General features: G+C 48.1%; 5 protein-coding genes across 5 annotated transcripts; 3 read left to right on the forward strand and 2 right to left on the reverse strand.

Moving 5' to 3' along the window:
- Positions 1-1,164: 1,164 nt before the first annotated feature.
- PV09_07437 (uncharacterized protein) lies at positions 1,165-2,922 on the reverse strand. The gene is made up of 3 exons (XM_016361200.1): positions 2,697-2,922; positions 1,720-2,644; positions 1,165-1,661 (listed from the first exon to the last, which is right to left on the reverse strand). Exons 1-3 carry the CDS (start codon positions 2,891-2,893, stop codon positions 1,371-1,373), a joined length of 1,413 nt encoding a protein of 470 aa, XP_016211020.1. The 5' UTR covers positions 2,894-2,922; the 3' UTR covers positions 1,165-1,370.
- A 166-nt stretch (positions 2,923-3,088) lies between these two features.
- On the forward strand, positions 3,089-5,181 carry PV09_07438 (uncharacterized protein). Its single transcript, XM_016361201.1, has one exon. The coding sequence runs from the start codon at positions 3,213-3,215 to the stop codon at positions 4,971-4,973; it is 1,761 nt and encodes a 586-aa protein (XP_016211021.1). The 5' UTR covers positions 3,089-3,212; the 3' UTR covers positions 4,974-5,181.
- Positions 5,182-7,649: 2,468 nt separating this feature from the next.
- Positions 7,650-8,965, forward strand: PV09_07439 (chlorophyll synthesis pathway protein BchC). Its single transcript, XM_016361202.1, has 3 exons — positions 7,650-7,878; positions 7,927-8,615; positions 8,665-8,965. Exons 1-3 carry the CDS (start codon positions 7,740-7,742, stop codon positions 8,911-8,913), a joined length of 1,077 nt encoding a protein of 358 aa, XP_016211022.1. The 5' UTR covers positions 7,650-7,739; the 3' UTR covers positions 8,914-8,965.
- A 563-nt stretch (positions 8,966-9,528) lies between these two features.
- Positions 9,529-12,390, forward strand: PV09_07440 (uncharacterized protein). Its single transcript, XM_016361203.1, has 6 exons — positions 9,529-9,575; positions 9,635-9,749; positions 9,805-9,963; positions 10,042-10,553; positions 10,606-10,748; positions 10,801-12,390. The coding sequence occupies exons 1-6, from the start codon at positions 9,553-9,555 to the stop codon at positions 12,156-12,158; spliced, it is 2,310 nt and encodes a 769-aa protein (XP_016211023.1). The 5' UTR covers positions 9,529-9,552; the 3' UTR covers positions 12,159-12,390.
- Positions 12,391-12,417: 27 nt separating this feature from the next.
- On the reverse strand, positions 12,418-13,731 carry PV09_07441 (uncharacterized protein). Its single transcript, XM_016361204.1, has one exon. It carries the CDS (start codon positions 13,724-13,726, stop codon positions 12,452-12,454), a length of 1,275 nt encoding a protein of 424 aa, XP_016211024.1. The 5' UTR covers positions 13,727-13,731; the 3' UTR covers positions 12,418-12,451.
- Between the last annotated feature and the right edge of the window lie 571 nt (positions 13,732-14,302).

Below are 14,302 nucleotides of genomic sequence, written 5' to 3' on the forward strand. Positions count from 1 at the left end.
ATCCGTCTTTGACGGCAGTCATAATCTGCGTGGATGAACATTCGGCGACGTTCCGCAAGCTGCGCGTGGAGGTTTTCACCCGAATCGTCGACGCAGGATGAGCAGGATTCGTGTCTAGCGCACGCTCGTCTTCCCTTAACGATCCTGCTAAGGGTGGTCTAGACGCTTGATAATTGACAGACCTTTACTTTGATATATGATCGGGTTTCGTGCACGGTCCAGCAGCTGCAGCTAACGTAGTACATCTCCCGTCTGTTCTGATTGTCGAGCCTCAAAAAGCAGATATATGCCGAAGATACGGTGAGGTGGGCCCCGTTCTTCGCATAGAGATATTACGGAGAATCTGCGAGGAATGTGCGAGAATTAAGAAAGGCTGCATGGGATGAAATAGTACACTGTCTGACTACCAAGAATGACGAAGTTCCTTGCACAAAGTTGACAACCGGGTAACGGCTTGCTTGGAGGCTAGTCAAAGCTTCTCACTCTTCGCATAATTTGGCACTGTCTACTCTGATTGTGACTTATCACCAAAACCTCGAACACTATGACTTTGCTCGCTCTGGCCGCGTTTATCTCAGACAAATCATTGCCCTTATTCGGCAGCTTGAGTGCAACACATGCAATGCGGGCTGGCTTGAGCCGTTTGACTGCTGAACAGTTACGCCCTCTGCAAGTGCACTGCATATCACTAGCGTTAGATACGTAATTCTTTTGTACATGCAATTAATAATCAAATGACCACACAAAAACAGGACGCCAAGGTCGTGGACTGTCTGAGAGTACGTAAAAGCCAGGCTGATCCATGCCGCGGAAGTCCGAGCCGCAGCGAGATGGAGGAGAAATGGATTCGAAGACTCGAAAGAATTCTGCCTCATTCAAAACCTGCTTTTGTGCACCTGGAAAGACAATGCACAGGTCTGCCAAGGCCACGCCAAGGTAATTTCGCAAGTGGATCGATCATTAAGCGTACGACTTACAATTTGTGTCCATGCCTGCACTTGTTCTGGGCGCCGCGAAGTAAACCCAAACGGGGGAAAGAGGCCATCAAAAAATGACATCGGCATTTGTAGTCAGCGGAATAAATGGAAAGAGCTAGCGCTATCTTTTTTGATGCAGATAGACGCTGAGCAAGCCAAGCCGTCTAACGGGCGGTTCATCTTAAATGTCCAAACTGATAGAGAATATGTCTGACTTGTGCGTACGGTGAACTTTCAGATTAGTCTCTAACCACAATGGACGCCAGTAAAATGACGCAGTTGCCGCTCGGGAAGAAATGAAAAAAGTCCGATGCCCAAAAGCAGTGTGAATTATTGGCTCTTTAGGTTCATCTAATCCTCTTGCCATCTAGATATATGTTTTCCCTAGCCTTTCTACTCAACAATATACTTCTTAAGCCCTCGAAGCCGCTCCTTTGCCGTCTCTAGTACATCGTCCTCTTTACACACGGCGAATCTCAGCCAATCCTGCACGATATGAGCGTTTTGCGGCGTGAAGAACTCCGTCGGAGGGATGGCTGCGACGCCGACTTCCTTTATCAAGAACCACGAGAGCTGAAAGTCGCGCGGACGTGACGCTACGTGAGGTGGGAAGACATAGTCTGAAGGCATTTTCACTTTGGCCATGTTCACGCAAACGAAATAGCCGCCTTCGGGCTCGGAGTACTGTTGACCACGTCAGCAACCATCGCAGCAGAACTTAAGATAGAGAAAAAAAGCATACAGGAAGGCCTAGCTCGTCCCAGATCTTGTTAAACCGGTCCATCTTCCCTTTCATCTCCTTGATCGACTCCTCCCAAAAGTTGTGCTTGTCTGCCTCCTCAAAACCGATTGCCGTAGCTTCCTGCAGAGGGCTTACGCTGCTGTAGCAGATTCGCGTATGCGCCGCACTCACATACTTGATCAGATGCTCTGGGCCGATCAACCATCCCACCCGCCAACCCGTGGCGTAGAAATTCTTGCCCCCACTACCCACCGTGAGGGTGAGATTCGCAATCTCTGGGCTAAGCGTTGCCACACGTGTGAACGGCACATAGTACAGGCGATCGTAGACCTCGTCCGACAGGATGATGATCTTGTGCTTTACACAGAGCTCGCCAATTTCGAGAAGCTCTTCCCTTGAAAACACCTTGCCTAGCGGATTGTGAGGCGAGTTGAGAACAATCATGCGTGTCCGTGGCGTTATGGCTGCCTTGAGGGCCTCAATGTCTATTTTCCACCCCGACGCAGAGGACGTCCTCGTTGCCGAGTCCGGGGGCGGGTGCATGGGAACATATACGACTTTGCCGCCAGGCATTTCGATGTTACTTATGTACTGGTCGAAAAACGGTTCGAAGACAATCGCCTCGTCGCCATTTTCGAGAAATGCCATAAAGGCGCTCAGCATGCCCTCATTTGCACCAGTTGTGATCGTGACTTCGGTATCTGGATTGATAGTGCGTCCGAAGAAGGGAGAGTACGCGTCAGCAATGGCTTTCTTTAGCCGAGGACGGCCTTTAGTTGGTGAGTATTGATTGCATTCCACACGGTCCAGGGCGGACTTTGCGGCATCGAGGATGAATTTCGGTGGGTTGTAGCCAAAGAAACCTTGACCCATGTTCACGATTGGCTGAACGGGAGAGGCAGCGGCAGCCTCATTGACAATAGACCTAGCAAACGTCGATGAGGCTCATGTCTAGCGCTGTCTTGGACAGTACATACCAGACATCCTGCTGCTGATTGGCGACTCTCTTGGCCGGCTTGAAAGGCTCAGCCATCCTGGATAGTGAGGTGCAGAACGCCCTAGGAGATTGAAGTCTTTGAGCCCTACGAGAAAGACTCAGCTTCGGGGCCTTGGAAACTAATTCAGCACAAGGCCTTTGTGGAAGACGGGATATGAGCAAAGGAGAGGCATTCATGGCTGACTTGCCTAAGAGTCAACTCTAATACAAGTGCCCAATTGCGTGCTGTCGGAATCTGACTACAAAGAATGCGACATGGGCTGCCGGTATCGGAGAGCTTTTTCTACCACGGGCCGGGGAGAGATTGTACCAGGGCGCGTCAGCACGCGACAAGGCTGGCTCTAAACCGGACTTGTGCTCCTTTCCTTTACCGTTGACGGCAGGTCGTTCCTCAGCTGTACTCGTGGTCGTCTCGAAGCTATCTTTGCCCCCCATACATCCCTAACATCCTAGCTCGCATCCGGGTAACCCAACCCTATCGGAACATCAAAGCTAAATGGTCTTGTGTCCCGTATGCTCAAAGCCTGTTAGGGAATCTGATATCAACGAGCATCTCGACTCAGGCTGTACCTCTCATTTGATCAGCGACGATGCTGCCCCTTCAGCCAACACAGCCAAAACAAATACCTTCTTCGGCCGCCGATCGACGCAAACAGCCCCTCCGCCGCTGAGGGCAGTAGAGGCTCCATCTTCGACACTTCTATCGAATGGAGCAAAGACGCCAAATGCGCCAAAGAGAGCATTGGAAGCGGCCGACGAGCAGGCCAAGCAGGATGCTTTCTCGCCCAAATCCAAGCGTGCGAAGCTCCGAGCACTGCACGACTCTGCGCCTCTGGCCGAGCGCATGCGACCACGAACACTAGATGAAGTGATGGGACAGGAGCTCGTCGGCCCGAACGGCGTCATCCGGGGCTTGATCGCAGAGAATCGTGTGCCTTCGATGATCTTGTGGGGAGGCAGCGGAACGGGCAAGACAACCATCGCGCGCCTTATCGCCCATACGGCAGGCGCACGCTTTGTTGAGATCAATTCGACGAGCAGCGGCGTCAAGGAGTGTAAGCAGATCTTTGCAGAAGCGCAGAGCGAGAGGCTGCTCACGGGACGAAAGACGATCGTCTTCTGCGATGAGATTCATCGCTTCAACAAGGCGCAGCAGGACGTCTTCCTCGGACCCGTGGAATCCGGCCAGATTACGCTCATAGGCGCGACGACGGAAAACCCGTCATTCAAGGTCATCAACGCCTTGCTATCACGCTGCCGGACCTTTACGCTTGCTAAGCTCACAGATGAAACAATCGTCCAGATCATGAGTCGTGCCCTGGCTTCTGAATGTGGCGACAACATTGAACCTCCTCGCCTTCTGGACAAAGAATTCCTCGAGTACCTTGCCGCTTTTGCTGATGGTGATGCTCGCACAGCGCTTAATCTTCTCGAACTCGCGCTTGATCTTTCTAAGCGGCCTCACATGGATACCACGACTCTAAAGAAGTCGCTGACGCAGACGCTGGTCTACGATCGTGCAGGTGATCAGCACTATGACACAATTTCAGCGTTCCACAAATCGATCCGTGGATCTGATCCAGATGCGGCACTTTACTACCTCGCGCGCATGTTACAATCGGGGGAAGATCCTTTGTACATTGCACGTCGACTCATTGTGGTTGCCAGCGAGGACGTGGGGCTCGCAGATAGTAGTCTGCTGGGGCTCGCGACAGCGGCTTACACCGCGTGCGAAAAGATTGGTATGCCTGAGTGCGGCATAAATTTGGCACACGTGACAGTGGCAGCTGCGTTGAGTAAAAAGAGCACACGCGTGTATCGCGGATTTGGGGCCGCAATGCAGGCTCTAAGTGAACCGGGCGTGGCAGGGCTCCCGGTTCCCGTGCATTTGAGGAATGCACCCACACGCCTCATGAAAGAACTTGGGTACGGAAAGGAATACAAATATAATCCTGATTATGTGGACGGCCAGGTGAAACAGGACTACCTCCCTGAAAAACTGCTTGGAAGAAGGTTTTTGGAAGATAGAGACCTGGGAACAAAAGTCGATCCTGACCTAGAACCAAGACGGACTGAAAAAGTAGAGACACAAGTAAGCGGAGAAGATGGAAGAGAAGACAAGCTCAATGAATGGGAGGAAGAGAAAGATGAGTTGCCGTTTGCTAGAGAGGAATATGAGGAGAGCATGGGTCTGCGGGACAAGATTGAGGAGGACGAGGATGACGCCGACGTGGTACATTTCTCGGAACACGGTTGATATGTTCCAGCAGCTGGTGTGTTCACGAAAGACACATTTAAATGTCGAAAATGTGGATAACCATTAATGTGCGGATGCAAATAATTTCTAATAAGTCTTTGGCACCATGCAGTACCAAGGAATTAACATGTGTAGAGTGCAAGTACATGGCCTATGCTAACTTGAGATCGAAACAAAGCCATAGCCTTTACAAAATGGTAGCGTAGCTAATTGCTTAAGCAATTGGCTTTTCCTCGATTTTGCTTCAATTTCTAGTGCAGCCATTATTTTCCGTAGAAGTCAAAGTCCACCTTGGAACATAGATTTGTCTAAAGATGTAGGTCGACCTAGATCGCACAAACGTCAGCTCGTCGTGCTAAGCTCTTATAGGAAATTTAAATGACATAGTTATAAACTATGATAGGTCTGAATCAAGAATGACTTTATGGAAAATTTAAGCTAAATATTTATGAAGTTAGTATATATGAACAATTGATGCTGTGTGGTTCTACGTAAGAACAGTTATAATTGGATTTGAGCCACCATAACATTGTCTCTTCACCGAGGAGTTTTCATCAGACTAAAATCTTTTCGTTTTGCGTTGAGCAAGAAAGAGGTGCAAAAAGATGGACTTGATCCAAGTGCAGAAGTAGTACATAAATTCACCTACCAATAAGGCGATACTACCGTTAGGCAAACAAAAATCGCAGGTTATAGATATATAAGAAAAATGATATGTATAAAGACAGTGAGAAAATGAAGCAAGAAAAAGAGAGACAACATAGTGGTTTGAGGGCTCATATAACGTGAGGCAAAACAGTTCACCACCCTCAGCTCTCAGGGCGTCCCCTTCGAGCTTCAGGCGGCTACATCTGTCGGGCTAGTTTGAATGATAGGTAGTCCCGATACCCTTACCACCGCAAGGTAACCGTACCCGCTCGCTGGAATGCTTAATGTACGACCAAGACTACACATCCGTTGCGAGTGTAACTTAGTCACTCTCCCTACCCTGACGCGGCGGTCATCTGACATCGAGGTGCCTCTTAGCCCGGTTTACCTAGGACAAGCTAGAGACTTAAGAAGAGTGCTCACTCGGGCTTTTGGCTCGTTATCATCAGCCACGGCGCCGGCTTTAGGTGAATAAATGCCTGGATGAGCTTAAAAGCTCCATTTTCCATTTTTTGAAACTGCAAAGGATCGAACCGAGGCCTATTCAAATAACTTCGAATGCGATAAAATTATCTTTTTTATTTGTTATGATATCCCTCGCATCATGTTCCAAAAACGCAGAGTAATATGATTCTCGGCAAGAAGGTTTGTAGTCAGACCTGTAACAGAATATCGGAACACACGAAGTGCTTGCAAAAAGGGGACTATGGGATTGACTTCTCCCCATACCTTCCATCGATATGGCTTAAATTGACCTCAAAAGCGCTTCACTCCAGTCCAGTTTATACCTGGGAAAACTGCAAGGACTAACCTATGATCGATTATTGGCTTAAGTTTGATGAGAATTCGGCCTCTATTTTTCTTAATGATCTTTTCTTAAATTCTAATCTAGCTTTGATGGCTATACCCTGGAAACTATTCCTTTTACAATCACTCGCGTAGTCTTTTCAGATTAGAAAGGGAGTGCTTGTCATTTTCGAGAAATCTCGGAAACACCACGGGTCCAATGCAGCTTGATCATATTCGATACGTAGCATGCTTACCGGATATTTCTGTTACCCTTCCCTCGCTGTATTTGGCTCAGTGGAACTATTGATAAAGTACCAGCCCCTGCATTGCTCGCACCGAATGGCGAAATATGGAACTTCTTGTGATGCATGACTAAAAACTGTTAGTATAGTGAACTATCCTTTTGGGCATTGATGTTTATCAAGTCTGTAATCGACTACTACTAAGGATATGTGCATAGAGCGTTCCAATTTTGAAGTGGTTGTAAGCATTCCTTCGGGACGTAAATGACTAGAACAGATCTCCATATCTTTGCTACTATTAAGGCTTTATTTCTGAGCAAGAATCGTATATTGAAATAGAAAAGTGTCTAGAGTAAACCCGATTCGCGGCAATATCGTTGTTGAAGCAAGGAATAGGCATCCAAGGATCATAAGGGTACCGTCTAGAAATCTCGACCTTCCCAACACCTCCCTGGATCCACTTCAGCTTTGAACTACAGAAACGAAATTCTTATCTTGTACACTCCTGAAACACTTCTGATTTCCTGGTACGCGACAGCACTAGGGTTGAGCGAAGAGGAGTGAAAGTATAACGATTTTAGTTGTAAGTCTATCAACACGCATGGAAAAACGCACTTGTCCACAAGATTGAACGGAGAAAGTGCGGTAAGTGTTCTGAAAATGATCTCAGAAGTAAAGTGTTTGTGGAGGAGATTGAGATCGAAGCTTGGTTACTTTCGCATCCAGTAATGATTGCCGACTTCGGATATCATGACTATAAGCTCCAACGACCATTCCGCATGCTACACTAAATAGAACGAATTTGCATGCGGATTAGCCATTCGATCATTCTGGTTCTAATAGAACTGATACTTCATTCTTCATTGGGGAAATCTGGGTCACTTTCTACCACATGGTGAGCATTCACGAGCACAGTGTTAATTGGTCCGGGTACCGAGATCCTGCTTACTCCGCATTCTTGTGCTCCGAAGCGAGCTAAACTGACATTTGCCAATACATCCCGAGATGCCAAACTTAAGTGCCCCTCAAATCTGGAATCTTCTGCATACATTTTCATTTCAATTTTTTTTCAAGTAATAGATAAGCAATGAAAGCTGCGCAGTATTTTGGTAAAGAAGATGTTAGAGTCGTTGACGTTGCGGAGCCTAATCTCAAGGATGGGGAGGTTCTTATTGAAATCAGCTGGTGCGGAATATGTGGCTCTGACTTGCACGAGTATATCATGGGTGTGTGGAGACACGTTGTCCTCGTAGACAGGAGCTGATGGATATCAGGGCCAATGGTCATACCGACAAAGGACGCACATCCATTGACGAATGAGAAACTACCCGTCACTCTTGGCCACGAGTTCTGTGGACGAGTAAAGCAGGCATCTGAGAACTCCAATCTGAAATCCGGAACAGCAGTAGTAGCCGATCCACGGTTGTATTGTCGGTCTTGCAATCGTTGTGGGATAAAAGAGACAGTGTCTTGCGATAAATGGGGGTTTCGGGGGCTGTCAGGTGGAGGAGGTGGCTTCTCGCAGTATGTGGCCATCCATGAGAGCCAAATTTATCCAATACCAGATTCTCTTTTGCCGTATGGGGCCTTGGTAGAACCATTGGCGGTAGCGTGGCATGCCGTCAAGCGAGCCGGCGACCTGGACTTCACAAATAAAACAGTGCTCATCGTAGGCGGTGGCCCTATCGGTATTGCACTGTTGCTTGTTCTGAGAGCTTTCAATTGCAAGAAAATTATTGTTTCAGAGCCGACTGATGCACGGCGGAAGCAAAACGAGGAGCTTGCAGACCATACGTTGAACCCCATGGAGCAGAACATTGGCGACGAGTGCCGAGCTCTTACGGATGGCGAAGGTGTTGATATTTCGTTTGATGCCGCGGGCGTGGGCCCAGGATTTCATGCAGCCTGCGATGCCTTGAAGTATAAGGGCCTGTATGTCAACGTTGCAGGCTGGGAGCAAGCAGTAGGTCTATCTTTCTCGCGAAGACTGCTAAGCTAACCACATGGTGCAGATGCCAAACCCATACGGGTATCTAATGATGAAAGAAATATCCATGACGGCCTCACGCGCATACAACGACAATGACTTCGCCGACACTGTGAAATATTTTGCTGAAGGTAAATTCAAAGGATTTGAAAAGATGGTAACGAGCCGCATTGGGCTCGCGGAGATCAGCTCAAAAGGGTTCGAGGCTCTTGTCAAGCACAAGGATGATCATATCAAGATTCTGGTTACTCCGCAGGAGTCACTACTATCATGAATTTGCATCTATAAATGACCGCGAAAGGTTTTCCGTAACGGGCTGTGTCATAGTCACTCGAATATGTATTGACTTTGTCAACGTATCTTTGCGGTGATTGCTAGGATCAAAAAGATATGTGAATTGCGTTGCCTAATAGCGTCTCATTAGCCCTTAAAATCTGTCGTCCGAGGTTTTTGCCGGCTCCAAATTATTGTGTTGCTTCATCTTGGAATCCCGTGGATCTCGTAGACTATAGTGTTCTTGCTTATGGGGTTGTTCAGATTACTGAAATCATCTTCACTCCTCGGTTTATCGAGTCCGAAGAACGGCAAGCAATACGTCCGCAAAACTAAAAACCCTTTCAAGAAGTTCGTGAGAGCTGTTCCAAGTAAGAGCCCAATCTCATAATGTCTGTACTTTGCGGCTGGGTCATTCCTCACTACCTGTCGCGTCGTCGTAGCGTCAATGTCTGGACAAATCCAAATCCATTCTGCTCGTATACATGCAACGTGAAAAACCTCTTGTTACAGAATGGGATTAGTACTTGAGTTGACACTGCAAGGGTCCGAAAGCTTAGTAAGCCACATCTTATCGTTTTGCGGGGAGCATTTCAGGAAAGTCAAGATGCGTGATGTAATCAAGCTGTGAACGACAAACATGCGACCAGCGGCTGAGGTCAAGTAAGTAAAAGATTGGTGTATCTACATATAGAAAGGAAAGCTGCTGATGTGGGGTACAGTCAATACCAACAGCTGCTATTGGCGTACTCGAACTTCGCCGAGTTCCAAGCTGCGGTCCTCGACTCAGACCAGCACCTTGACATCCTCGAAGGGTTGCGATCTGTTTGCTGGAAGGTACATGGAATAGAAACCACGAAGCGTGAATGAGCGGCTAAAATGATGAGTCCAGATATTTTTGCTCTTCCGTAACCTTGATCAAGCACAATGGCTCTCCAGTCTCACCAAGTCCCGCTCCGCATACGACGCCCTACGCACACACTATTTACGCGCTATAGAGAATCCTGATGAGGTGGACACTGCCGACGATCCGCTTGTCGAGAACACTGAGGTATGATCTGCCACTCCTTCTATCTCATAGTCTCGGGCATATAATAGTCTGACTGTGGACTAAGTCTTGTATATAAAGTCACCGTGGACCACCTTGAGGCAAGACGAAGCCATCCGACAGGAAATCTTTCAAGACATAGAGCGGTGCATGCCCGAGAATACGTACTTCCGGCAACCGGAAACGCAAAGTCTTATGTTGGATATTCTGTTTGTCTACACAAAACTCAACCGTGATGTCGGTTACAGACAGGGCATGCATGAACTTCTCGCTTTTATCCTATGGACTGTGGAAAGGGACGCTGTGAAGGTAGATGAGCAGGAGCAAATGTTGCATCAGGTACTGGATGCGAGATACGTTGAGCATGATTCCTTCACACTCTTTGTTGAGATCATGAGGACAGCAAAGTCATTTTATGATCCGGCTGGCGTGGGAACCCAGGAATTCCTAAGATCCGGTGTTAATCATGTGGAAAACGAATCCGCTATGCTTCAGAAAAGCAGTCATATATTTATGACCCTGCTTCCGCAGTATGATCCTGGCTTAGCTGCACATTTGATGGAGGTGGATATTTCACCGCAGTTGTTTCTAATGTATGGGCTATACTTGCTTAGCTATTTCTGTCGACTAACGTTTGAATATCAGGCGCTGGGTGCGATTATTGTTCGGAAGGGAATTCCTTTTCAACGACACACTACGAGTTTGGGACCTGCTCTTCGCCGACGATCCAAATCTTGAGCTCATAGACTATATTTGCATCGCCATGATCCTGCGAATTCGATGGAATTGTGAGCTTGACCTCAAGTGCATTGGAAAATCTTCCTTTCTAAGTAGAGACAGTGATTGATGCCGACACTAACGATGCATTAATGCTGCTTATGCGATATCCTCCAACCTCTCCTGAACATCCTCCGCGCTCCTTCGTTCTGGATGCTCGGTATCTACGCTCAACGCCCAGCGTAGAAGCTGGGAGTGATATTATAAAGAAGTACTCCAAGAGAGCTCCCCTTCCATTCAAGCCTCGTCCCCAACGACCATCAACACCAGATCACACCAATATCTCTCCTGGCACTCCACGTTCTCAACGCTCAAGATCGCCTTTTGTTCCAACTGGCCTTCCCAATGCTTTCGACACCCTGATCAACGATGCTGCTCGTGGTTTTATGAATCGCGGCGAGAAGTGGGGTTTTAATCAAGCTGTACGCGATGCTGTGGGGGAAGTTCGCAAGAACGTGCAGAATCTCCAGGTCACTAGCCGAGGTTCGCCACGGGGATCTTCTCTGATGAGTCCTGGACATAGGAGTAACAAATCCTCCACTGAGACCGCAGGAAACATCGCAGCGAACGTGTTGCGGAAGTTAACCACGTTGGAGCGAAGAAATAAGGAACTGGCACAGATGCTTGAGGTTGCAGTAGCGGACCTTTGGTCAGCTGAAAAAGAGATTGCGGACGGAAAAGGAGTGCGAGAGGAAGCTCTACAAAAATTAAGCATGGCGATTGCGAAGGTGCAATTCGTGCAGGTATTTCTGCAGGACTCTACGTTGCCATTGCCCGAGGAAGAAATATCTAGGAAGACGGAGACGGCTGCCACGAAGGAAGCTGAGATTACGTCTGGTGATACAGCAAAGGTTCAGGAAGAAATGCCAAACTTAGAGAATCAACAGAAGGATTCGGGTTTGGAGCGAATGACATCCTCGCTTGCACCATCACCACTGCCAGCAGCGACCAGGCCAATGGCCACATCGAGTCCGCCACCTAGTCTACCCACTACCTCCATATCCACACATCATGTTTCTGCCACTTCTCCTTCAATCGCGAAAGCATCGTTAGATCCTTCACCTGCCGCGAGAGCATACCCGAATCACGCCACATCTCGAGCGCGAATCGAGCAATCTAGTTACTCGTGGATCTTAAGCCAGGAGGATTCGTCCGATTCCACACGCCCTTCTTTTGCGCCTCCCGAGAAAAAATATCATGTCCAAAGAAAGGAGAAAGGTTTTCTATTTGGGGAAGACAATGATGTCGTCGGTGAGAGGAGAGTTGTCAAGGGACGGGCGGTTCGTAAGGTGAGCAGAGATGTAAGGAAGATTGGAGCGAGTAGCAGTCCGGCACCTTTGGGACGTGTGATTGATAACGAGGATACTGGAATCGTGGTGGAGAAGAGCGAAGAGGGAAGCGACAACACTGGGCCTATTTAAGATAAGTGCGCTGGTTCATGGAGCTACATATTTGTACAAGAGAAGTCTCCTGTTCCATTTTATTAGTTCTTTTTTTTACTTTTAATTTTAAACAGGTTCGCGGTAAAGAAATCAAGAGCAACCTCAATGGGTAGGCCATCGAGCAGATCGTCTCCACCGACAAATGATGACTCGAATAAATAACAGTGTGAACTAGGCAAACAGCATATAATTAATTGCGATTATTCTTTACAACCCAAAGTGGAGTATTGCAAACAATGTTGATACAGGGCACGAAATTCCTGAACCCAGATCTATCCTTCGTTCTTAGTCCACGGATAATCAGGCATAGCGAGTTTCTTCTCCGAAAAGCCCATCCAAGCTGCAGCCCTCATGACGACCCTGTCAAGCTTCAGTCCCATGAATGTGAAGAGAAAGGCGTTCCGAATGCTGATTGCCAGCCTTGTCTGGGGGACCATAAGTTGCATGGCGATTTCGCCCACACCTCCTTGGTGAGACTTCACAAAGGGCTGCATTAACGCTTCGTATCGCTTTAACGCGGCGGGAATGTGGTCCGGAGTGGTCGCCAGTTCGCCAGCGAGCACATAGGCACCGATTATAGCGAGAGACGTGCCTATCCCCGGTGTTGCGTAGCCCGCATCGCCAAGGAGGACCACTCGTTTGGTGCAAAGATGTGGAGAGCGGATTTGCCCGAAAAGGGAGCAATAGAAGTCGTCGCTCTCGCGCATGCCCTTCAATATCTCAGGCGTGAGCCAACCGACATCCTTATACATGTCGCTCATGACGTCCATGAACGCGTTGTTACCCTTTGCCAACGCGTCATTTAGTCTCTTCTTCGTTCCCACGTCCTTTTTCGTTGTAACTGTCATCAGATTTGCTCGTGTCCTTCCCTCGGGACTGGGATCGGGCCGTACGAGGACGCATCGTCCTCCTGTTGTGCTATACCACTTAGCATACTTGCCTCCTTGTAGCAAGTCTTTCTTGAGTGTGAAATAGGCAATGTGCACGCCCTCGTCGAAGACCTGATCCCTCGAAGGCGCGTTTAGCATCATCCCTCGTATTTTTGAGCCAAATCCATCAGCGGCAACAAGGACATCATATCTGACCATATTTTTGCTCATGGTGAGCGTGACTTCGACGCCATCTTCTAGTTCCTGGTATTTTTCAACCGTCTCGTTATAAATCACGTTCACCCTGTCGAGAACCGTGACGAGGAAGATTTTAGCGAGTTCTCCTCTGAAAATCTCAAATTCGCTGGTGAAACTTTGGATGTCTGTTCTACCAGTTGCCCTCATTGTCGCAATCGGCTTCCCAGTGGCGTCGATCCATTGAATGCCCTCTTCATTGGTGGTGTGTTTGCGTATCTCCTCCTCGACTGCCATCCATTTAATGATATCTACAGCCGAGGAACGTATATCCACACTGGCACCGGTGAGTCGTATCTCTGGGTCTCGATCCAGTATGGTTATGGTGTTTAAAGGGTTGGCACGTAAGAGCCAGTATGCGAGGACAGGGGCTGCAATCCCACAGCCCGAAATGAGAATGTTTAATGACTGCTGGCAAGACATCGATACTAACGGAGCATTGACTTTACGAAGAATTGAAGGAAGACGCAAGACTTGAATAATGAGGATCAAAAGCTATGGACAGAATGGATTATTTGTGGTATAGGGATATACGAGCAGCCAACTGAGTCACAACTGATCATGACTTCAATCTAGATTCTATCAAATACGGCGGCCATTAATCAAAATACGAAGCTATGCTGGTTATTTGCATCATGATTTGATTAAGTGGCATGAATCTTGCCTCCGTTGCGTTATGGCGACGTCTTTTTACGTTTAGTCGCGGGAAATAGGAATGTCCGAAGGATATTGGATTAGTCCGACTGTGTCAACAGCTTGCTCTGATGTGTGCAAACTTACGGCGCATTGGTTGGCCTCATAGCGATCGAATCTGCCGATTGTACACAGTTGGCTTTCACACTGCATCTTGCAACCGTCGCGTGCGTAGTGCTGAAGTTGGTCGGTCGTGTTTCAGCTTAAGTCGATTTCAGCAATCGTCCTCGGAGTACGTCAGCGCTGGCGAAAGCCGCTAGTCTCTTTCTGGAAATTCTTCTAAGACACGTCGAGAAATGCTCCATT

The sequence above is a fragment of the Verruconis gallopava genome (assembly GCF_000836295.1).
Source record: "Verruconis gallopava strain CBS 43764 unplaced genomic scaffold supercont1.29, whole genome shotgun sequence".
In the NCBI taxonomy this organism is placed as follows: domain Eukaryota; kingdom Fungi; phylum Ascomycota; class Dothideomycetes; order Venturiales; family Sympoventuriaceae; genus Verruconis; species Verruconis gallopava.

Coding starts and splice junctions, on each gene's coding strand:
- PV09_07439 (XM_016361202.1), top strand. CDS start 7,740: ATGAAAGCTGCGCAGTATTTTGGTAAAGAAGATGTTAGAGTCGTTGAC. Junction 7,879..7,926: donor CTTGCACGAGTATATCATGG/GTGTGTGGAGAC, acceptor GATGGATATCAG/GGCCAATGGTCATACCGACA. Junction 8,616..8,664: donor TTGCAGGCTGGGAGCAAGCA/GTAGGTCTATCT, acceptor CACATGGTGCAG/ATGCCAAACCCATACGGGTA.
- PV09_07437 (XM_016361200.1), bottom strand. CDS start 2,893: ATGAATGCCTCTCCTTTGCTCATATCCCGTCTTCCACAAAGGCCTTGT. Junction 2,645..2,696: donor AATCAGCAGCAGGATGTCTG/GTATGTACTGTC, acceptor GACGTTTGCTAG/GTCTATTGTCAATGAGGCTG. Junction 1,662..1,719: donor GGGACGAGCTAGGCCTTCCT/GTATGCTTTTTT, acceptor CGTGGTCAACAG/TACTCCGAGCCCGAAGGCGG.
- PV09_07440 (XM_016361203.1), top strand. CDS start 9,553: ATGCGACCAGCGGCTGAGGTCAA. Junction 9,576..9,634: donor CGACCAGCGGCTGAGGTCAA/GTAAGTAAAAGA, acceptor TGTGGGGTACAG/TCAATACCAACAGCTGCTAT. Junction 10,554..10,605: donor TCACCGCAGTTGTTTCTAAT/GTATGGGCTATA, acceptor TTTGAATATCAG/GCGCTGGGTGCGATTATTGT.
- PV09_07438 (XM_016361201.1), top strand. CDS start 3,213: ATGGTCTTGTGTCCCGTATGCTCAAAGCCTGTTAGGGAATCTGATATC.
- PV09_07441 (XM_016361204.1), bottom strand. CDS start 13,726: ATGTCTTGCCAGCAGTCATTAAACATTCTCATTTCGGGCTGTGGGATT.